The sequence below is a fragment of the Zophobas morio genome, unplaced genomic scaffold (genome assembly GCF_036711695.1).
Source record: "Zophobas morio isolate AGI-343-1 ecotype UQ-CSIRO unplaced genomic scaffold, CSIRO_AGI_Zmor_V1 ptg000008l, whole genome shotgun sequence".
NCBI classification, from domain to species: Eukaryota; Metazoa; Arthropoda; class Insecta; order Coleoptera; family Tenebrionidae; genus Zophobas; species Zophobas morio.
This window is the reverse complement of record NW_026972113.1, coordinates 3,294,385-3,316,462: the sequence shown is the minus strand read 5'-3', so window position 1 is coordinate 3,316,462 and position 22,078 is coordinate 3,294,385. Positions and strand designations below refer to the sequence as shown.

The 22,078-nt window shown below is 37.1% G+C and overlaps 6 protein-coding genes across 28 annotated transcripts; 2 read left to right on the top strand and 4 right to left on the bottom strand.

Moving 5' to 3' along the window:
* Window positions 1-5: 5 nt before the first annotated feature.
* On the bottom strand, window positions 6-1,468 carry LOC135125068 (dihydroorotate dehydrogenase (quinone), mitochondrial). The gene is made up of 4 exons (XM_064050397.1): window positions 1,378-1,468; window positions 1,119-1,328; window positions 315-1,068; window positions 6-264 (listed from the first exon to the last, which is right to left on the bottom strand). Exons 1-4 carry the CDS (start codon window positions 1,396-1,398, stop codon window positions 71-73), a joined length of 1,179 nt encoding a protein of 392 aa, XP_063906467.1. The 5' UTR covers window positions 1,399-1,468; the 3' UTR covers window positions 6-70.
* Window positions 1,457-2,593, top strand: LOC135125071 (cell cycle checkpoint protein RAD1-like). The gene is made up of 4 exons (XM_064050400.1): window positions 1,457-1,635; window positions 1,685-1,926; window positions 1,975-2,203; window positions 2,260-2,593. Exons 1-4 carry the CDS (start codon window positions 1,564-1,566, stop codon window positions 2,503-2,505), a joined length of 789 nt encoding a protein of 262 aa, XP_063906470.1. The 5' UTR covers window positions 1,457-1,563; the 3' UTR covers window positions 2,506-2,593.
* On the bottom strand, window positions 2,532-17,395 carry LOC135125064 (cytoplasmic dynein 1 intermediate chain). Of its 21 annotated transcripts, XM_064050371.1 has the most exons (12): window positions 17,119-17,395; window positions 16,669-16,978; window positions 16,152-16,282; window positions 15,697-15,726; window positions 15,442-15,474; window positions 15,089-15,109; window positions 14,585-14,632; window positions 8,549-8,725; window positions 8,348-8,501; window positions 7,928-8,300; window positions 3,515-3,907; window positions 2,532-3,460 (listed from the first exon to the last, which is right to left on the bottom strand). In XM_064050371.1, exons 2-12 carry the CDS (start codon window positions 16,962-16,964, stop codon window positions 3,032-3,034), a joined length of 2,085 nt encoding a protein of 694 aa, XP_063906441.1. In that variant the 5' UTR covers window positions 16,965-16,978; window positions 17,119-17,395; the 3' UTR covers window positions 2,532-3,031. The 21 variants fall into 21 exon arrangements, with proteins under 21 accessions (XP_063906441.1, XP_063906444.1, XP_063906440.1 ...); XM_064050374.1 differs by lacking the exon at window positions 15,089-15,109; XM_064050370.1 differs by lacking the exon at window positions 15,697-15,726 and having other exon boundaries at window positions 15,442-15,504.
* Window positions 17,396-17,474: 79 nt separating this feature from the next.
* On the top strand, window positions 17,475-18,825 carry LOC135125072 (thiosulfate sulfurtransferase/rhodanese-like domain-containing protein 3). 3 transcript variants are annotated; one of them, XM_064050402.1, is made up of 5 exons: window positions 17,523-17,587; window positions 17,644-17,660; window positions 18,265-18,405; window positions 18,453-18,615; window positions 18,673-18,825. In XM_064050402.1, the coding sequence occupies exons 3-5, from the start codon at window positions 18,276-18,278 to the stop codon at window positions 18,731-18,733; spliced, it is 354 nt and encodes a 117-aa protein (XP_063906472.1). In that variant the 5' UTR covers window positions 17,523-17,587; window positions 17,644-17,660; window positions 18,265-18,275; the 3' UTR covers window positions 18,734-18,825. The 3 variants fall into 3 exon arrangements, with proteins under 3 accessions (XP_063906471.1, XP_063906472.1, XP_063906473.1); XM_064050401.1 differs by lacking the exon at window positions 17,644-17,660 and having other exon boundaries at window positions 17,475-17,587; XM_064050403.1 differs by lacking the exons at window positions 17,523-17,587; window positions 17,644-17,660 and adding an exon at window positions 17,981-18,134.
* LOC135125070 (NKAP family protein CG6066) lies at window positions 18,807-19,805 on the bottom strand. The gene has a single exon (XM_064050399.1). It carries the CDS (start codon window positions 19,747-19,749, stop codon window positions 18,943-18,945), a length of 807 nt encoding a protein of 268 aa, XP_063906469.1. The 5' UTR covers window positions 19,750-19,805; the 3' UTR covers window positions 18,807-18,942.
* A 188-nt stretch (window positions 19,806-19,993) lies between these two features.
* On the bottom strand, window positions 19,994-20,764 carry LOC135125061 (WAP four-disulfide core domain protein 2-like). Its single transcript, XM_064050367.1, has 2 exons — window positions 20,250-20,764; window positions 19,994-20,197 (listed from the first exon to the last, which is right to left on the bottom strand). The coding sequence occupies exons 1-2, from the start codon at window positions 20,470-20,472 to the stop codon at window positions 20,055-20,057; spliced, it is 366 nt and encodes a 121-aa protein (XP_063906437.1). The 5' UTR covers window positions 20,473-20,764; the 3' UTR covers window positions 19,994-20,054.
* Window positions 20,765-22,078: the final 1,314 nt, after the last annotated feature.

Sequence of the window (22,078 nt, the reverse complement as noted above, 5' to 3'; positions counted from 1 at the left end):
CAATGTCAAAAATCAAATTCGTTTATAGAAAAAACATAACCTTAAACAATGTAACAAAAATTGTACAAAATTATTTTAAATCAGCCCCAACTGCCTCAGAAATGTTTCTGTATCCATCAGCTGCTAATAGTTGCGTTAATTCTTTCTTAATTTTCGTAACAATCGGCGGCCCTTCGTACACCAGACTCGTGTATATTTGCACAAGACTAGCCCCAGCCTTGATTTTTTCGTAGGCGTCTTCTCCAGTGAAAACACCCCCAACACCTACACAAATCTGATTATGACAACGCGCAAACTTAAATCATCCAACAAACCTATAATTGGAATTTTTCCTTTGGTTAACCTATAAACATCCTGGATCATCCTAGTGGAAGAACCCTTCAACGGCTTGCCACTCAGCCCCCCAACTTCATCCCTCACCCTACTATTGACCAAAAACTCCGGTCTCCCCACAGTCGTATTACAAATAATCAACCCATCCACTTTCGTGTCCTTCCGTTTTATAACGTCCACCACATCCCGCAGCTCCTCACTACTCAAATCCGGCGCCAATTTCAACAACAACGGTGGCTTGGAATCCTGGGGCAAACTATCCCTTGTTTCCACCGCACTTTTCAAAAGTTTTTTCAAAACGTCTTTGCTTTGCATAGCGCGCAATCCAGGCGTGTTCGGACTACTCACATTGATGACGAGGTAATCCGCCACAGGCCCCAATTTTTTAATACCCACGACGTAGTCACCAACGGGGTCCTCCGAAGTCTTGTTTTTCCCCAAATTAACCCCAACTATTCTATCACAGCTCTCATTAATCTTAATGTGGTTTAGTCTTTCGTAAACAACTTGATGGCCTTCACTGTTAAAGCCATATCGGTTGATTACGGCCTGATCTTCAGGAAGGCGAAATACTCGAGGTTTGGAGTTGCCGGGTTGGGGCTTTGGGGTGACCGACCCCACTTCAATGAAGCCAAAACCGATGTCCCTCAACCCCAAAACTGCCTCCGCGTGTTTGTCAAAACCGGCTGCAATCCCAATCGGGTTTGGAAATACTTTGCCAAAGAGAGTGGTTTTCTGAAAGCGCAAATTGGCACTTTAGTGAGTAGTGGAGACTTGTGTATTACCAGTGCCTCCGGATCCGTATAATTGGGTCTAGGGATGAGCCGGTACTTGCTAATAATTATACCCAACTTGTGCGAGTCCTCCGGTTCCAGTACATGCACAGCAGGCATCAGCACGTTTTTGTAAAATTTTTCGTCGTTTTTGTACACACTGATGAAAGCGTAAGCCCCTGTTCCAGTCAGAGTGACATAAAATAGGGATTTTAATTTGCGCTACAAATATCACGTTAATAAATGAAATTCACACAAGAAACGTACTTACTTGCAACGAAAGACCTCTCATATTTATAATATTTTAGGTAGAATTATGTTAAAAAAATTGCAACAAAAACAAATTAAATAAAAAAGAATAGACATAACCTCAAACTTGATAGTGATTTTATTTTTAATCCAACTGTCAATGCTACCACCAGAAACATAACCTCGAAAATTTGAATTCTCATTCTCGATGCTTTTTTCGGCTGAAATTAGCGATTTTCGCACTGTCCACAACGTCCTGCGTTCGATTTCGCTCAAAGACGTGAGTTGAAACCACTTTTTTAAACTTGCGGTCACTTTTATGCTTTCAGTATGTAATTCTGCGCCCCACTGAAGAGGGGCTAAAGTTCACCCTTGAAGAAATGAAGAGCGTGGAAATCTCGGCCTACGTGCCTCGTAGCATATTCTCGCACTACCGGATCGAGGAAAATCAAGACATTGTGTTTAAAATAAGCATGAAAGTGTTGACTGAGTGTTTAAACATTTTTGGGGATGACGGGAATCCGAGCGTGAAGTTGTCCTACAAAAGTATTGGAGATCCGCTTTGTCTTATGTAGGTGGCAAAAATAAAGTGTCACGTAATTCGTTTTTTTTATTTCAGAATTAAACACAGCGAGGAAAATATTACAGTTGACTGTGAGATTAAAACAATGAATGTGGATGACAGCCCGGACGTGAGTTTGGCGGAAGAGTGTAACTTGAATAAAGTCGTGGTTAACGCGAGTATTTTAACTGAGGTTTTGCAAAGACTGGATAATGCAGCTGAGGAGCTCAGTATTGAGATAAATCCAGAGCCGCCTCATTTTATTCTGACGACGACGGGGATTGCTGTAAGAATTTTACCCCATTTTTGACTAGATTTAATTGCTGAGGTTTGTGTTTGAAGGGGGAGTCCAAGGTGAACATTCCACGACATTCAGACTCCATCACCATTTTTCAGTGTAAAGAAAAGTGTCTGTGGAAGTACGCCTTTTCCAATGTACGACAGATTTTAAAAGTTATGAATTACGCCAGCAAAGTTGCCATTTTTACAGGGGAAACTGGCTTGTTAGGGCTGCAGCTGGTTATTAATTCTGACGACAAACAAATGTATGTTGAGTATTACGTGACGTCTTTATTTGCAGAAGATTGAGTATATTTTTGATTGAAAAAAAAGACTTTCGTACATTTCAGAACTTTATTATAATAGTTTTCCACAAAGAATAAACATGTGACGTTTATTAAGTTATTCGCGCCAAAACTCCGTTTTTGCATTGGTTCGTTTTGAACGGACCGCTCGTTCTCTGCACCGCGATTGGTTACTACATTGACACGCCCCTTTGTCGGTTTTTAATAATCGAAGCCTGTTTTAAATGCAGTTTAATGAAATAAGTATTACAACGGCACATATGGTACAAAATAACAATGTAAAAAAATTCTAATTTGTTAATAATAATTAAAAAAAAACAAATAAGTTAGCTATGTACATGCAAAATTAAAATGTTAAGCATGCCAATTGATAGTACTTAATTAAACACTGGTATGACTTCGAAGCACATATATAAAATGGCCGAAAATAAAACCAGCTCAACAAAAATCTCCATCGCCCCAATCCGTATCTGCAAATGATATAAAATCGCTGATTAACAATTGAAATAAATTAATTCGCTACTATAGAATTATCGTAAAGGAGTACTACTAATGGAACTCATACTAGACAGAGGAGTATTGGAGACTGAATAATTTAATTTCTCTAGTTCTTCGTCGACTTGGTTGTTTCGCAACTCTTGAGTGGTGTGCAAGAACTTGTTCCACTCGTCGTGTCTTGGATGGGCGAAATTCTCGGCTACGTCATACACCCAGATCTTCCCTTGGTTGTCACCCACGGTGACGTGCAACCCAGATGGGGTCCAGGAAACCTTACTCAAGGCCGGGTTCCCCTCCACCGTGATGCTCGCCGCTGGGACTTCCGTATCCTGGTTCAAATTCCACAAATCCAATTTTCCACTACAATCCACGGCGGCGAAAAGAGCCGGATGGGCGGGGGACCACTTCACGTCCAACACGTAGTCGCCATTATCCTCGAACGAGTATATTGGCTTTGAGTCCTAAACCACACAATTAAAAATTGAAAAAAAAAGCGTCAAGTCGGTGTTTTTCACCTTCAGACTCCACAATTTGATGGTCCAGTCCATCGACGACGTCACGAACATGTGAGAGAAGTCGATTCCCCCTTGTACCGCGTTCACGCTGATCCCCATCACCGGCCCCTGGTGGCCGTCGTACGTGTCGGTGATTCCCGCCTTCGCCCCGTGCCTACACGCCGAGTACGCAGCGCCCTCTTCACTACCAACAACGAAATTATTAACATCGGAATGTGGAAAATCCAAACAGGTCACAGCCACGGGTTTCGATTGCATCCTATGTAAATCTAACGTCTCCTGCGGTTGGCTCAACATATCGAGCGACCACGAGCACAGTCGTCCGTCCGTCGAGATGCTGATCAAGTTGTGCGCGTTCTGGGTGCCCACCACGCTCAAACAGTACACCGGATGCTGAAACCACAATGAAGAGAATTTACGATAGTACCATTGTTTAAGTATATTATGGTACCTCTTGAACAGGCCATAATCTTTATACTAGTCGGCCCTGATTTTAGTTGGACAACCTAATACAAATTTTACTTCGCCTAAATAGTGAGCTTTAGGACAAGAAATCCAGGGGGCGTGGGACAAATTTTTCGTCAATGCGCATTTTCACTACAGTGAGCCAACGTATTAGATTTATTTTACTCTACATCAGATGGCGCCATCAAACATTAGCAAAGGCAAACACCCTTCACTCTGCTCTTATACGAGGAGTTATCCGTAAATCCACAATTAACATTGTTCCGTAAACAGTAATGTGTATAAACATATATGTACAAAATATGAAAATATACTTGACATAAAAAATATGAAGCAACGCGTTGTAACGTGATACGAAAGAATTGTATTTAAATGAATTTGACGCCTATTTTTATTTGACTATATCTGAAGACTGACAGAAACTTACCAAGGGTTTTTAAACTGGTATAATTGTTTAGTTTTACAAGATTAAAGTAAAACAAGATTTTAAGTAAAATTTAGATTCGTGGTGTTACAAAAATATTAACACAAAATGAAAATATATATTCAAAGTAAATAACAGAATGACATAAACTTTCAGCGTTGACATTACAAATAATTACAAGACAGAAAAAAACGCATGAAGAACTTAAGAGGCATGTTTGTAATATCGAGTTGTTAAAGGTTGCTTTGAAGACTGTTTGTTTCAATGAAAATCAATTGCTGTTATCCGACGTTTTGGTAGATTTTGTTTCAAAAATACGAGATAACTAATTGTTTCTTGAACTAGTTTCCGTAACTTCTAAAATTATCAAATGGTAAAACACTCACCAAAATTTGTCACGACCAATGAAATGACCCAATCTCCAAATTTTACAATTTTACAATATCCTCCGTTTACGGTTTATGCATCCGTGTCGAGTTTTCACCTTAGACATCAAGATTTTTGGAAAAAAATCAACATTTTCCAATTTATAATGTTATTTAAATTTTAAAAAGTAGCATAGTCCTGATTTATAAATACGCTGTTGAGATTTTTCGGCTTGTCGATTTCTCGATTTTTCAACTTTAAATCTCTCAATTTTTCAATATTGGGTTTCTCCGATTCTTCCATTCTTCAAATTTTCTATTTCTCGATTTTTTTATTTTTCGATTTCTCAATCTTTCGATGTTTCAATGATACGATTTCTCAATTTTTGTCCTCTTCAATTTTACGGTTTTTAAATATTTCGATTTTTCAATTTTTCAATTTTCACGTTTCTAAATTTTCAGTTTGCCGATTTCTAAAGTTTTTTTTATTTGCCCATTTCTGGACTTCCTAAAGTTTCGATTTTTCACACCTTCAATTCTTCAATTTTTCGATTTTTTAAGATTACGATTTTTCGATTTTGCTGTTTTAGATTTTCGATTTCTCAATTTTCCAATTTTTTAATTTCTCAATTTTTTGAATATTTCTTTCAGTTATGAGATTTTTCAATATTTCAATTTTTCGACTTTTCGATTTTTGAATTGATGGATGTTTTACTTTTTGGATTTTCAATTTATTGTAAACTTTAGATTTTTCAATTCTGCGACTGTTTAATGCTTCGATTTCTCAATCTTTCAACTTTTCGATGTTTTAATATTTGATTTTTTAAAATTCTAGGTTTTTCGATATCTCAAGTTTTCAATTCTTCTATATTTCAATTTTTCGATTTTTTTAATTTCAATTTTCGATTTTCCAGTTTTCCTTTTTTAAAATTTTTCGATTATTAAATTTTTTAATTTCTCAATTTATCGAATTCAGATGTTTCGTGGTTTTGATTGTTCAATTTCTCAATTTTTCAATTTTTAACTTTCCTTTTCGGCTTCCGACTCCTCAATTTCTCGATCCTCCAATTTTTCGATTTCTCGAAGTCTCAGTTTTTAAATTTTTCGATGTTTAGATTTTTGGATTTCTCGGTTTTTCGATTTTTTTTCTTTTGAGCTTTTCAATTTCTGGATTTTCCAATTTTTCAATGTCCCGATTTTTCAATTTTTCAAATTGAATTGGATTTCTCGATTCTTCAATTTTGCGAAATTTTAATTATTCAATGTTTTAAATTTTAGATTTTTCGATTTCTCGATTTTTGACTTTTCAGTTCTTCAGTATTTAAATTTTTCAATTTTTCAAATTTTTGCGTTAAATTTTCAGTTTTCTGATTTCTCAATTAATCTATTTTTGATTTTCCCACTTCTCAAAGTTTCGATTTTTCAGTTCTTCAATTCTTCGATTTTTCGACTTCGCTTTATTGGTTTTTAGATTTCTCAATTTTTGGATATTTCTTTCAGTTTTGATATTTTTCAATACTTCGATTCTTTGATTTTTCGACTTGAGATTTTTCTATTTTTTATTTTTGGATTTTCAGTTTTTCGTTTTTTATACTTTAGATTTTTCAATTGTCCGATTGTTTTATATTTCAATTTCTCAATTTTTCGACTTTTCCATATTTTAATTTTTAAATTTCTAGATTTTTCGGTTTCTCGAGTTTCCACTTCTATATTTTAACTCTTCAAATTTCCGAATTTTTAAATTTTTTGAGATCTCAATTTATTGAGATTCGGATGTTTCGATGTTTTGATTATTCAATCTCTCGCTTTATCAATTTTTCCATTTTTTTTTCGATTTTTCGATTTTGTAGGCCTATTTCGGTTTCTCAATTTCTCAATTTTTCGACTCCTCGATTTTTTTGTCTTTTGATTTTTCAATTTCTCGATGTCTCAATTTTTGAATTTTCCAATGTTTCGATTTTTCGATTTGTTGGTTTTTCGATTTTTTGCTCCTCGGTTTCTCGATTTTTCGATCTTTCGATTTTTGATTTATCCGATATTTCAATTTTCCAATTTTTTAAATTTTCGACTTCTCGATTCGTTGATTTATCAGTTTTTCGATTTTTAAATTTTAGATTTTCGAATTTTTATTTTCTTGAATTTTTGATGTTTGGATTTCTCCATTTTTCAGTTTTGGGATATTTTAACTTTTCAATGTTTTAAATATTAGATTTTTCGATTTTTCAGTTCTTAATATTTTTTTATTTTTCAAATTTGGCGTTTCTGAATTTCTAGTTTTCGGATTTCTCAATTAATCTATTTTTTTATATTCCCATTTCTCCACTTCCTAAAGTTTCAATTTTTCAGTTCTTCAGTTCTTCAATTTTTCGATTATTCAGGTTTTTGATTTTTCAATTTTTAGATTTTTTAAGTTTGCGATTTTTCGACTCTGCTTTTTTGACTTTTCTGTTTCTCAATTTTTTAATTTCCTAACTTCTGGATATTTCGTTCAATGTTGTGATTTTTCAGTTTTCGATTTCTCAATTTTAACTTTTTAATTTTTAAATTATTAAATTTTTTCGATTTTTTGAGTTTTCAGTTCTTCTATATTTCAATTTCTCGATTTTTAAATTTTAGATTTTCCAATTTTTGTTTTTTTGATTTTTTTATGTTTCGATTTCTCGATTTTACAATTTTCCCATATTTGAATTTTCCAATGTTTTAAATTTTCGATTTCGAGGATTTAATGTGTTACAGTAGAATAGTCATCAGTCATTACTCATCAAGAACGATTATTGCTGTGCGTTAAAATGCCTACATATTGATAACCACGTACATACAATACGCATTTAAGGCTGTTTTAAGTTTGCTACATTTAATTTTTGCTATTTTAAATTTATTTCTTGATGTCTAAATCGTATATATTTAAATGGTGGTAAATAATAATTTGTGATAAAATGCATTTTAGTTTCAAAGATAATATGTATTTAATGATTTGACTACTGTTAAAAAAAAATACGTATTTTTACCCCCTTTCGTAAGGTACCGCCACTTCATAGTGAAGCGAGTGAGATGTAAAATGTATATTCATTCTTTTCTACATGGGAAAGTGATTGTCCCGTATAGGTTGTCCAACTATAATATACTTAAACAATGATAGTACGAACGACGCTCGCTCACCGTATGCGCAGACGCAGACAGCGGCGTCCTCTGTATCGGCGTCCGCTTCTGCACCCTGTTGTCCCAGAGCACGATCTGGCCCGAGTAAGTACCGCCGAGGATGAGATTCGGGTGGAAGCGCGCGAACTTGGCCGACAGCACCGCGCTCTGGCAATGGAAAATATACTCCGGCGTGGATTTCTTGAATTTGGTGTTCCAAATCAAAACCACGCCGTCGGGGTCGTTCGGGGAGTCCTCGTTGTTGTTGTACGAGGCGAGGAGGAGTTCGGGGAACTGCGGGCACCAGTCCATGGAGGTGACGCAGCGATTGCGCGACCACCGCTCGTCGTAGAAGCCCCGATTGAGCGAGATCCGCTGGTGCGACTTCTCGTCCCTGCAAGCACACGGTCAGCCCGCGAAAAACGCACGCGCTTTACTCACAGCCCCTCCTCTCCGAGACCGCCGCTGTAGTCCGTGTAGCAGTCCACGTTCTCGCACAGCACCCTCTCCATGACGCGGCCGGCGCGGTCGACGAAGTGCTGGAAGTCCTCCGAGAGGATGATCATCTGCTTCTCTTCTTCGCTGAGTTCCCGCACTGCAATTTGATTTTGAGCGGGGGGTATTGCGGCGGCGCGGTCTTACCCTCTTTGACTTCCTGCTTGGCTTGCTCTTGCTCGAGCGCCGTCACCGCCGGCTGGACTTCCTTGACCTGGGGCAGGCCGTGCGGGAGGATGCCCGGGGGCAGTTTGCTCCCGAAACCACCGAGGTGCGGAAGGCTGCCTTCCTCGTCTTCACCTTGTCCATCGTCATACGTCAAAACTGTGGTGAATAAGGGTAACGCTCTATCCCTTTCATACTAAACGCTCAAGCCCACATTCATCGTCACGAAATATCGTCTAAACTAAGGCGACCTCGGCGTACGATCAACATGCAACGGGACAAGACACTGGAAATGCGAAAGACGTGCTCGCTGCGCTCACTGGATCAACATGAAAGTGTCAAGAACGTTTTGAATTAAGAATTCTTTAAAATTTCAAGACACTTATAAATACCGAGTATTACTGATCGAAACAAATTTTTGTGTTGGCAGGCCTGAATTATTGGCTAGTCAGTTCAGTCGTCATTTTTGACATGCGCAACAAACGTGTTGATTGGCTGTCATAAGTGCCACTTTAACAATCAGGTCACTCGGTTCTCTTCTGGGATAAAAAAATTAAAAAAGGCACTGAAATATTAATTTGTTTGTCTTTTTATTTATTTTAAGGATTTTTTTTGAAACCACAACAATTTTCGTTTTTATTAAATCAAATAAACGAACCTCGGCGAAGCGGAGCGAGCGGCGCTCGCGACAATCGAGTCCAGTACGTACCAGGAAATTTATTATTTTGCAAACTCGTCTATTATTATAATAAACCTTCAATTAAAAAATAATAATTAACTAGTTTTTGACATTATCGAATTTTAAGCTCTGGCGTTATATATATGTTTGTTTCAAGTTGTGTAAATAAGTCTACACATATTTAAACAAAAAGACAAAATGTCAGCCCGCCCACCCGCCCCATCTCAATTGTGATGATTTTTTTTATTCATCGTGAGCCAAGAGGGCGGAGCTTAATTGCAAAATACTTATTTCGTTACAAGAAATTAAACACATTTTAAGTATCGTATTGTTTAAAGAATGCTATGTATGTTAAGAAAAAAAAGACAAAATATAAACCCCGCCCACCCACCCCATCCCAATTGTGATGATTTTTTATTTTTAGAAACTTAAAACAGGTTTAAAATGATAAATTTTTGTAAGGAAATGTGGATTTTAAAATTAGGCTCCACCCCTACGTCTCCCAACGAATGTATTTATTCTTATTTATTATTTAAAAACCTGATATTTCATTTCCAAATACTAGAAATATCAGTCCAATTTTCTTTTCTATCTGAAAAAATATAATAATAATTTGGCTTTATTTTTTTCTAAATATACGTACACAGTATTCTTTAAATAACATGATACTCAAAAACATGTTTTTTATTTCTTGTAGAGAAATAAGGATTTTGCATATAAGCTCCGCCCTCTTGGCTCACGATGAATAAAAAAATCATCACAATGGAGATAGGGAGGGTGGGCGGGGCTTATATTTTGCCTTTTTTCTCAATATTCGTAGTCGTCTTTTCAGAACAAGAAACTTAAAACATGATTTTAGAGTGGTAAATTCTTGTAGACAAATATGGATCTTACAATTAAGCCCCGCCCCTCGATCTGGCAAAGAATGGAAAATTCATCACAATTGAGAATGAGATCGGGGCGGTTATGGGTGGGGCCTAATTTTTGGCTTTATTTTTTTTTCTTAATATATACATCTGTTCCTTGAACAACACGATACCCAAAAACATGTTTTTTATTTCTTGTATGTTTTCCATTTTTTTTTCTTAACATATGCAGTCATCTTTCCACAACAATAAAATTAAAACATTTAAAATAGCAAATTTGTATAGGGAAATATCGATGCTCCGCCCCTCGATCTGACAACGAATGAAAAATTCAGCACGATTGAAATCGAGACGGATGGGTGGGGCTTCTCTTTTGGTTTTCTTTGGATAACACGATTACTTAAGAACATATTTCACATGGTAATTTCTCCTAAGAAAATAAGGATTTTATAATTAAGCTCCGCCCCTCGACTCACGACGAATAAAAAAATCATTAGATTTGAGATAGGGCGGGTGGGCGGGGCTTATATTTTGCCTTCTTTTCTTAATATACATAGCCATTTTTTCACAACAAGAAACTTAGAAAAACAGTTAAAACAGTGCATTTTTGCAAGGAAATATGGATTTTGCAATTATGGGGCAGAGCCTAATTGCAAAATCGATATTTCGTTATACAAATTTTCCGTTTTAAGTTTCATGTTATGAAAAGACGTCTACACATATTAAAACAAAACGGCAAAATATAAGCCCGCCCACCCGCCCTATCTCAATTGTGATGATTTTTTTTTATTCGCCGTGAACCAAGAGGGCGGAGCTTAACTGCAAAATACTTTTTCTTTACAAGAATTTAAAAACATTTTTTGAGTTTCGTGTTGTTCAAAGAATACTATGTATGTTAAGAAATAAAGACAAAATATAAACCCCGCCCACCCACCCCATCTCAATTGTGATGATTTTTTTAATTGTTAGACACTTGGAACACATTTTAAATGGTACATTTTTCTAAGGAAACTTCATTGCTATTTAGATCAGGGCAGGTATGGGTGGGGCCTAATCTTTGGCTTTATTTTTTTTCTTAATACCCATAGTATTTTTTGAACAACACGATACTCAAAAATATGTTTTTATTTTTGTAGAAAAATAAGGATTTTGCAATTAAGCTCCGCCCTCTTGGCTCACGATAAATACAAAAATCATCACAATTGAGATAGGGCGGGTGGGCGGGGCTTATATTTTGCCTTTATTTCTTAACATGCATTGCCATCTTTATGGGGCGGAACCTAATTGCAAAATCGATATTTCCTTGCATTTAGTTTTCTTTGTACTTACTTAAGAACATATTTCACATCGTAATTTCTCGTACAAAAATAAGGATTTTAGAATTAAGCTCCGCCCCTCGGCTTAGGACGAATAAAAAAAATCATCAGAATGGAGAGAGGGCGGGTGGGGCGTATATTTTGCCTTTTTTTCTTAATATACATAGCCATCTTTTCCCAACAAGAAACTTACCAACATCATTAAAATGGTACTTTTTTTCAGGGAAATATGGATTTTGCAATTATGGGATAGAGCTTATTATATATTACTATATTTCCTAAGACAAATGTACCATTTTAAACATATTTTAAGTTTCATGGTATGAAAAGAAGTCTACACAAATTAACACAAAAAGGCAAAATGTAAACCCACCCACCCGCCCGATCTCAATTGTGGCGATTTTTTTTTATTCGCCGTAAACCAAGGGGAAGGAGCTTAAATGCAAAATACTTAGTTCTTTACAAGGAATTAAAAACATGTTTTTGAGTATCGTGTTGTTCAAAGAATACTATGTACATTAAGAAAAAAATGGCAAAATATAAACCCCACCCACCCACCCCATCATCAAAATCATTACAATTGAGACAGGGTGGGTGGGCGGGGTTTATATTTTTCCCATTTTTCTTAATATATGTAGTCGTTTTTTCAGAACAAGGAGCTTAAAACATGTTTAAAATGGTAAATTCTTGTAAACAAATATGGATCTTGCAATTAAGCTCCGCCCTTCGATCTGACAACGAATGACAAATTCATCACAATTGAGAATTGAGATCGGGGGGGTTATGGGTGGAGCCTAATGTTTGACTTTATTTTTTTCTTAATTACACGGTATTCATATACGATTCTCTCTCTAGATACTTATATTTCGATTTGGTTTTTTACTAAATACCTATTATTAATGATCGAAACAAAGTTTTGTGTTGGCAGTTCTGAATTATTGGCAACCGTGCTGCTATTCTCTTTGACAGTCAGGTATGCCATAACAAAATTTTAAATCGGTTGCCAACCTGACCACTTAAATATCGGAAAATTGAGAAATCAAAACGTAAAGAAAACGAGAAATCGAAAGTAAAAAAAACGGGCAATGAAGAACCGAGAAATTGAAAGATCCCAAAACTGAAATATCGAAAAACTGAGTAATTGAAAAAAAAAAATCAAAATTGAAAAATCCTAAAATTGAAAATCCAAAAAATCGAAAAATTCAAAAATAAAGACATTTAAAAGTTGAAATTTAAAAATCAAAAAATTGGAATTTCGAAAAATATAGATACAGAAAATCGACAAATTGAAAAGTCGTATATTTAGAAACACCAAAACTTGAAAAATTCAAAAATCGAAAAAGTGAACAATCGAAAATTTGAAAAATCGTAAAAATTAAATATCAGAAAATTGAGAAATCAAAAAGTAACTATGTTTTTTTAAAGCTATCTGATTTTTCAATTTTTTGTTTCAATTTTCCGAATTTCATTGTTTCAGTTTTATAGTTCTTTGTTTTTTAATATTATAGTATTTCAAAATTTCGATTTCCAATTTTCTGCGTTTTTGATTTTTCAAGTCTATAATTTTGCAATTTTTCGATTTTCAATTTTGCAATTTTTTATTTTTCAGTGTTATAATTTTACAGTTACACGCTTTTTCAGTGTTGTAATTTTGCATTTTTTTTTATTTCTCATGTTTATTTTCCGGTTTTCAATTTTTCGTTTTTTCATTTTAGAGTTTTCAGATTTTTGTTTCTTCAATTTTTGATCTGCAATTTTTCTAATAGATAGTTTTAAATATGTGAGACATAATAACAATTATAATTTTTAAAATGTTTGACTTTTTCAATTTTACGAGTTTAGAATTTTTCCATTTTCGAATTATTGGATTTTAAAACTTTTATGAATTCAATTTCCCAATTTTTCGATCTTTTAGTGTCATATGTAGATTTTCGATTCTCTAATTTTTCAATTTTACAATATTTGGATTTTCTAATCTTTCGATTCGACTCTCTTTTTTGCTTTCCAATTTTTCGATTTATTAACTTTTTTTTTGATTTTTAAGTTCTTCAATTTGCAATTTTTCAATGTTCCAGTTTTCGATTTTGCAATTTTTCCACTTTTCAACATTAATAGTGCGATAAAAAAATTAAAGAAGGCAAAATTAGTTATCAAATAAACAAATAAACGAACCTCGCGACAATGGAGTCTAGTACGTACCAGAAAATTTATTATTTTACAAACTCGTTTGAAAAAAAAAAGCGGTTCAGAAAGCTTTGGTTTGATAATTTTCACAGGACAATCCAACAACATTAAAATACAATATAAGAATTTTAAACGCTCGCTGAAATTCCTTTTCGTTACACGCGATTCAAGTTCCATTTAATATTTGCACTACCTGCTGTTTTTTTTCTTTGCTCAAAACAAATATACTCTATACACAGCTCGCTGCGCTCGCCAAATCGATATTTATTGACAATTATATTTCGGACTTTTTTTACAAGACTGCACAATCGGATTGAACAAATTAAGCAGACGGAAGCGAAGCGGAGCGAGTTCTTCTATTCAAGATGCGAAGAACAATGTAACATATGCAACTCACAGCGCTCGTTAAATTATTAAAAAAAATCCTTATTTATATGGAATTTAATAGTCTTGCTTCTTTATTCTTCTTGATGTATAAAACAATATGAAAAGAGTAAATGTAACGAATTCGAAATATTTTGTGTTGAAGCGAGTGTGAGCGAAGCGGAGCGAGCGTAGCTCGCGACAAGCTATTTCTTATAATCTGCGTAAAATTGGCATGTTGATTTTACAGAGGCGCGACGCAAATAAAAGCAAATGCGGCCAGATGCAAGGAGGGTGAGGAAGTAGGATGGAATGAACGTAAAAAATCCAAGAATTTCATTCCAGTCGTGTCGATTAAAATCGAGAATGAGCATGCTATTAATAACAAAGTTGACACGAAAAAATAAATGTCAGTGGGTGAGTTTCTACACTACACTGTCAAAGAAGCGCCACGAAGCCCCAGGCTCAAACATTTAAATTTGGTTGTTTAAAAGTGACTAATTTTTAAATGTTTGGTGCCGTTTTTGATTACTCTGGATGATAAATATGGAAACACAAATATTAGTGCACTAATTGATTAATCTTGATGGGAGTCGGATAAGCCACCTACCTGTGAATTCGTCCTCCCATTCTAAACCCGGATTTAGATTGTATTCGTCTTAAGAGGAAAGAAACATGAATCAGTAGGAATAGAATTATTAGAATTACAATAAGGTTGTCCATGACTTGGCTGCACTAACAACAATTTCTTGTAACTGTTAATATCTTACGAAAGTTGGCAACTTTATCCGAATCTACTAACAGTTACAGGGTGTTCGGCAAAATTCGAAATCTAGACATGCTGTTAGTCGCTTGTGAGTTTGTTACTGGTTATCGTTTAGTAAAGCCAGGTGAGTCCTTCCAAAGAAAGACCCATCTGAAGTGCAAAAGCCGCTGTTAGTCCAGAAAATTCAACATGTGCCCTTTACAAAAAAATACCTCGATAGAAAAAAACCCTCTTCTATATATATATATATATATAATTTAAAATGGACAAAAATGAATGGGAAAGGGTCGTGTTTTGTGTACGTGTGGATGCTATAAGCAAATATTCAAAATAAAATCATAAACTTACCGTAGTAATCGGTTGCATGAGCTGGGAAGGAAAGGAAGAAAATATATTAAACTGACCGTCATAAAAACAAATTTACTATACAATAATTAAAAACAAAAATAAAATGAAACCTACATCCGCACGTACGAGGCGAGGACGCAAAATCTCACCCCGTACGTTTTCTATAGTCGCCGGAGTCGACCCACTCACTTGCAAAATCGACTCCGTCGTTCTGAAAAGAAGCATGAAGATAGGGTAGGTGCACATGTTTGACTTTTTCCCTCTACTGTACACTAAAATCGTTAATCTATGTGCATAGTAGATAGTAGAGTGCGTTATTGTGAGTTAATCGACAATTATATCGTGCACCATACCTTTTCGAGGCCTCCACCAGTCCTCCATGTAGCCTTTAAGTGGGGAAGAAGATGAAGAAGATCCTTGTTAGCAACGCATATAACAATGTCACAATGTCTAAGTAAACATCTCGAGGAAACAAAGTTTCCGCGAAGATCGAAAAAATAATTTTGAAAATGGTCCAGAATAAAATAAATGATGAGGAATGAAATTCTATTAGGGGGTTAATGCCTGATCAAAATGAAAGAAAAAACGCTACTGTGTTAGTTACTCACACTTTTTCCACGAAGAAAATCCAAAATAATCTGCAAGCAACAAGCAAGATGGTGGGTTTTTTATTCACTTTAATCCAGGCGGAAACAAGGTTAAAAAAAAAGAAAGAAGCGAAGAAGCGATTGATTATAAATTAAACGAAGGCGTGCAGCCAAATTAAGACAACTCGGACAAAAACAAACACGAGGACAAAATCAAGAAAACGGAAGTTTCCTTCCACTGACCAAATCGTCAGCGTTCACTCTCTCTTTCTAACAGAGGAAGAAAACGACTGCGGTGGTGTTATTAGAGCAGGTCATGCAAAAGTTGCGTTTTACCCATTTATTTTATTCTTTCTGTTCTCTCTAAATAAAACAAATGAAAAGGAAATTTCAACTGAACGAATTCGGGTCAAACAAAAATAATCCAAAATTAAATGCTAGTGCGTCATTATGGAACGATTTCTATTAAAACTTACCGTCTCTTTCATGGCCAGAAGTTGTTGTTTGTGTTTGTTTTGTGTAAAGTACCATTTCTTTCGGCGGGATGTTGGTGGACTGCACGGCGACTACGCTGAGAGTGGGGGTGCGCTTTTTTATAGCTGTAAGACTGCAAACAAACAAACACCATTTTCAATCTACTTAAAACCACGCCAAACTCTAGTGTGCCGCTCGCTTCAAAAGTGGCCATTTGCCGCCTCCTCAAAAAATGAACTATACTAAATTTTTTTCAAGGCGCCACTAATACACAATGGTAAAAAATGACAACACAACAAGTAAATATAAGACACCTGGTGCCCCCAAAAAACGGAATTCCCTTCATGAAGGTCGAGAACGCATTAAAGGTCGGGCGTTGAACTTGAACTTTCCGCTTGGCGGCTCCGTAACCGCTTGAATTAACATCTAACAATTAAATTAAACGTTTCTTGTACCCCCATTTTCATAACAAATCGCCAGCAGAGATCCTCAATTTTTCCAAGTATGTCTCATACTGACCTATTTGGCGAACTGTTGGGCAACAGTGACGTATCAGGCGTGTGATTATGACTATGCTCAGGCGTAAGCGAGCTTGCACTAGAAATACTGGTGAGGACCTCGGACACTGGTGCCACACCTAACGAAGTCAGCAGCTCATCGACCTCCTTACGGTCTCCTTCTGTTCCCAATAACACCCGATTCGTCGCTTCCTCCACATCCTTCAGCTCCTTCTCCCTCCTGCGACGATCCTTCTCCTCCCGTAAAGCCTGCAGTCGAGCCTTCTTCCTCTCCAACTCTGCTCTCCGATCGGACATTGCTGTATCCTTCCCTAAGCCACAAAGAAGGATGTCAGTGCACCAAAAACACGCGTTAGCGTCAAAAACAGCCACCGGTTGACCACAATGACTCAATTTAAGCGATTTATACCCCTTTTTCGAGGCACGAAAACATGAAATGAAATCCACTCACCTATGATTACAATTTACAAAAACCGACTAAATACAAATAGTTGCACGTATTTTAAGCAGATTAGTCGCTTTTCCGGCTCGATCTGCGCTTTAATAACGATTTTTCACATTTACAACGCCCGACAAATACAACCACCATTTCATTTTTGTGATGACGTAATGGGATTGCCGTAGGGATTTTTTCACTTCAGGGCGTCTTAAAAGTGTCTGGATTTCCCAAAATAAGTCGCACAGACGGAAATCGGGGGCGCAATGTTGCACGACGTGGGAGTGATAACGGGGTTATTGATTTTTTAACGACAAAAAAAGGAGTTTTGTTAAATTATTGACATTCGTTGGGGGGTTCGGGGGGTTGGCAACACTGATTGCGAATAGTGGGGAGAGGGGTACAAACGTCACGTCAATAGTTCAAAATGGATTATTAATTTAATTGTTGTCATAAATGTGCAGTTGTGCATACGTAATTACAGGTGAGTCACTGTTTTTTGTCTCCTTTCGTTCTGATGAGTGTGGTTTCTATTATTAGAAGTTGGGGTTTGACAGGTGGTGAAATGCATGGTAGAAGGAGACATGGTATAGGCATACGCATCGGGTGTGACGTCAAGTGGGGTGAAATTAGCGCGAAATTTAAAATACAATTCGTTATCCGACAACTAATTGACGTATTGGACAGAGCAATGACACAGCAATGACAACTCAAGCTGAAATTCCCTAGACTTCCCTAGCGAAGCTCACAAGAATCACAAGGTCGTTGATGCCACCTAACGTCACAAATGGATGCGCAGACCATTTTTAAATTGGTACATCGGATGCCTATACCATGTCTCCTTCTACCATGGTGAAATGTCACTTTCAAGGACGTGCGATTCAATCTTTAAAAAATGTTTGTTTTACAAAAACAGCAAATAAAGTGTTGCATTCAAATCCAGTTCGTCATCGCTGTTTTGGCGTGTCTTTTGTGTGTTATTTTTGTCAAGGTTTGCTGACACGTACCGTCAGACGGGGAATTCGAGCACCGTAAGTTCGGGCACTCGGACGATTCAAATTTTGGCGCGAACGTGCAATCGATTATTTAATTTACGATTTTAATAAACAATGAACCACGTATTCTTATTATTACCGAAATTATTGATGATTGTATTCGTAGATGCGTCCACCATGTCGGACGAAGTTACGTTCGACTACGTCAAAAGCTTAGAAAACGACAAAAATGTCTTGTTGATCGACGTTCGGGAGCCCTCTGAGTTGGAAAAGACTGGGAGAATACCTGGAAGCATCAACATTCCTTGTGAGTTGATTATATGACATGGTGGGATGACTAATCACTTGTTGTAGTGGCTACTCTTGAGGACACTTTGCAAAATTGGAGTGAAGAGGATTTTCGAGAAAAGTTCCAACGAGAGAAGCCGAATTCGGAGACTGCGATGGTTTTTAGTTGTCATATGGGGCGCAGGAGTCAGGCGGCTCTAGATGCAGCCAAGAAAATGGGATTTATACAGTGAGAATTTTGTTAAAAAACAAGAAGTATAAATTAATGAAATTTCGTGTTTTTTAGTGCCAAACACTTCCCAGGTGGTTGGGCTGGATGGGAACAAGAAACAAAAAATGCGAGTTAATTTTTATGATAAGTGTTATTGTTGTTTAGAGTTTATGAGCTAAAGTGTAGGAAAGTATGACCAATAAAGTGTGTTATTTAATTTGTGGATTAGGGGAGAATTTTTTTTTCAACAAAAAATATATTTACAAGTAACATATTTACAAAATAAAATCAAAAGTCCTCAATATTATAACTAACACCAATAGAATTACGTTTAGAAACAAAATTTCAGTTTTGCTTGTCAGCCAACTTCGAACTAATCATGTCTTTAAATTGCCCCAGAATCCTATTCTCTCTCTTCTGCCTCTCCTCCTTGCTGAACATCGCCAACGCCCTCTTTTCATCCGCCGAATAAATTTGGTTCTCCTTCCTGATCCTCACAGCCTCCATCCTCCTGTGTCTCGACCCACTCATCACATACCCCACGCTCTCAAACGACGCAATCTCATCCGAAGTCAGCCCAATTTCGCCTCTCCTCGGGATTCTCTTCCCCTCGGCCACATAAGCGGCCATCGCGGCCCCCTCGCCAGGCAGCAGCGCCTTCCCCATCTCCTTGTGGGTAAGCGTGGCGTGCGCCTTCTGCAGAGGCCCCACGATCCCATCATCATTGTCTGAGTGCACTTCAGCTTTCGACAACGCGCTCTTCTCCACCCATTCCTCTTCGTTGCTCTCACTGCTCGACTTCCTTCTCTTCTTCTTCTTCTTCTTGTGTTTCTTGTCCTTCTTGTGCGACTTCTTCTTCTCCTTTTTCTTCTTCTTTTCCTTGTGGAGGTTGCTCAAGTCCTCGACGTCGGATTCGGAGTCCTGGGGCTCGGGGGATTTGCCCCAGATGTCGGCGTGCTCACGCATCCCGATTATTTCGCGCTCCTGGCGTCGGGACTCCAGGAATTCGTCCTCGGTGCGGCGGTGCTTATCGAAACCGTTGGCGGTGGACTTGGAGCGGTGGCGGGAGCGCGAGCGCGAGCGGTGGCGGCGGTGGCTGGAGCGGTGCCCCCGGGAATCGGGGGAGCGGGAGCGGTGTCTGGACGTTAGCATTTTATAGGGTAAACATAACCTCGACAATTACGTCAAATGTCAATAGTGCCGCTAATGATGCACACTTTAAACGACTATGACCCTTATTACATGTCACATAGAGGAGAATATTGCAGTGAACATTTGCTTGCATTTTACATAATACGTATGCAACCAGTTATACACAATATCAAGATTGAGCTTTCCAGTTAAAAATATTAAAAATGCTAATAAATAAACCATTTTAGAGAAGAATGAATAAAAATGCTAAAAAATCTTCATTTATTCATTGGTATTAATTTGACATTTGAGTAAGTTAGTAAAAACTAGACTTCCGGTTTGGTGCACGCCATCGCCCCACACCGATTCCTGCAGCACTTCTTCGTCCCTCTGCAGTCCGAATCTAAGGCGCATCTGCTGGAACAAACCCATGGACCCATGGGAGATTCCGGACAAAACCCAGGTTTTTCTAAAAATTACCATTCATTAAACGAATTTTCAAAAATTTTTAAAATATATACCTTGAATTTGTGCTCTCCTCATGGTGACGGGTTTAGCACAGAACGTCCCTCCGCACGCCGTCGGGCAGCACTTCATGGGTCCCATGCAGTGGGTATCAGAGAAACAATTAACTTCACAGACACCCACATCTGATAAGGGTGGGCAGTCGCCGGCTTTGATGGGGCCGTTTTGCCCATACACTAAAAGTATCAACGAAAAAACGACAAAAATTTGTTTGTACATGTTTGTACTATGAAGTGTTCGTAATGAATGAACCAGAGGTAAATCTCGTCGTATGAGTGATGAAGCGGAAACCACAATCGAAATTTGTTTATTACAGTGCTATGATTAATTAAATTTAAAATTAGTACGGACGTGGTTAATTTGCGGTTTGCGTGTTTTCGATAGAAGTGACGCGATTATTAATTTATGGGAATTGTTAACGAGAAGGACCGGTTTTTGGCGCCCCCGGCTTTCGTCTCGTCTGCAATATTTTTCTCGGTAAAGCTTGTCTTCAAGGATAATTGAATATTGTCTTAAAAGGTGTTAACTGAAGAAAAACTTGTATCTATATGGACGAACTGTGTGCTGCTTATAAATAAATCTGGATTGCTAACGACTAAGCAGAACTTATGTTGAGGCTGTAAAACCCCATTTCTTAAAAGATTTACACTAGTAACTATATTGCGATATTTCGCTGAATTTTGAAACGAAAAAACCCATTGTGCAAGGTATTGCATTCTCAGGTTGTCGCTTTTGGTAAAAATGGGGACGTTCGGCCGCTCGATGACGTCAATGAATGATTTCAGTTGCGCGAAATTTAAATAACTTTTAATTTTATTGTACAGTTTCTTTATTTACTTTTAAATCCAGACATAAAAAGATCATCTGAGATGTGTACCTGCACCGGAGCAACAACATCATGTTTGTGGTTAAACAGTGCGTTATAAATTCATTGTTATCTGAATAATTTATAAGTTTTGGTAGGTATATAAGTCTAAAGTTGTTTGAATTTGTTTATAATCCATCCAACATGAAGTCTGTTATCGTTATATTGTTGGTCCTGTCTGTGTCAGTTTTGGCACAGAAACCAGGTACCTGTCCTCCACCACCGGAAATAGGTCTTTGCACTGAATGGTGTACTGGCGACTCTTCATGTCCAGGGATTCAAAAGTGTTGTTCAAATGGTTGTGGCCACATGTGTACAAACCCAGTAAGGGCGGGTTAAATCGTCGTTTTGGAACTGGTTCTGGATGGAACTTATAACTTACTTAGGATTGGATTGCTGCACTATATTTTAAAAATTGGAAACAATGAATAATAAATAAAATAAAAAAATAAGTTTTCGTGCTTTATTTCCCTGAACTATGAAATTATTGTTACTACCATGGTACAAGAAGACTCAAACACTGTTATGGTCAATAATTCTAAATTCCAAAAAGCATTTCTGTGAATTTTGAGTCAAAAAACCCACTTGCACAAGATCTTTGCATGTCAAGTTGCCTTTTTCTTGAAAGTGGGTGCCTCTGGCTGCCCCATGACGTCACTTAACGACTGAAACCCACCATTATAAATTCAATGTGATCTGAATATTTATAAATTTGTGTATAAAAGCTGAAACTTGCTTGTATTTGTTCACAATATGTCCAACATGAAGTCTGTTATAGTTATATTGTTGGTCCTGTCTGTTTCAGTCTTGGCACAGAAACCAGGTGGTTGTCCTCGACCAATTGGAGGTACTTGCGTTGAGGCATGCAGGGGCGACTCTTCGTGCCCCGGAAACCAAAAGTGTTGTTCGAATGGTTGTGGCCACTCTTGTGCTAACCCCACTTCAAATTTCCCGGGATGA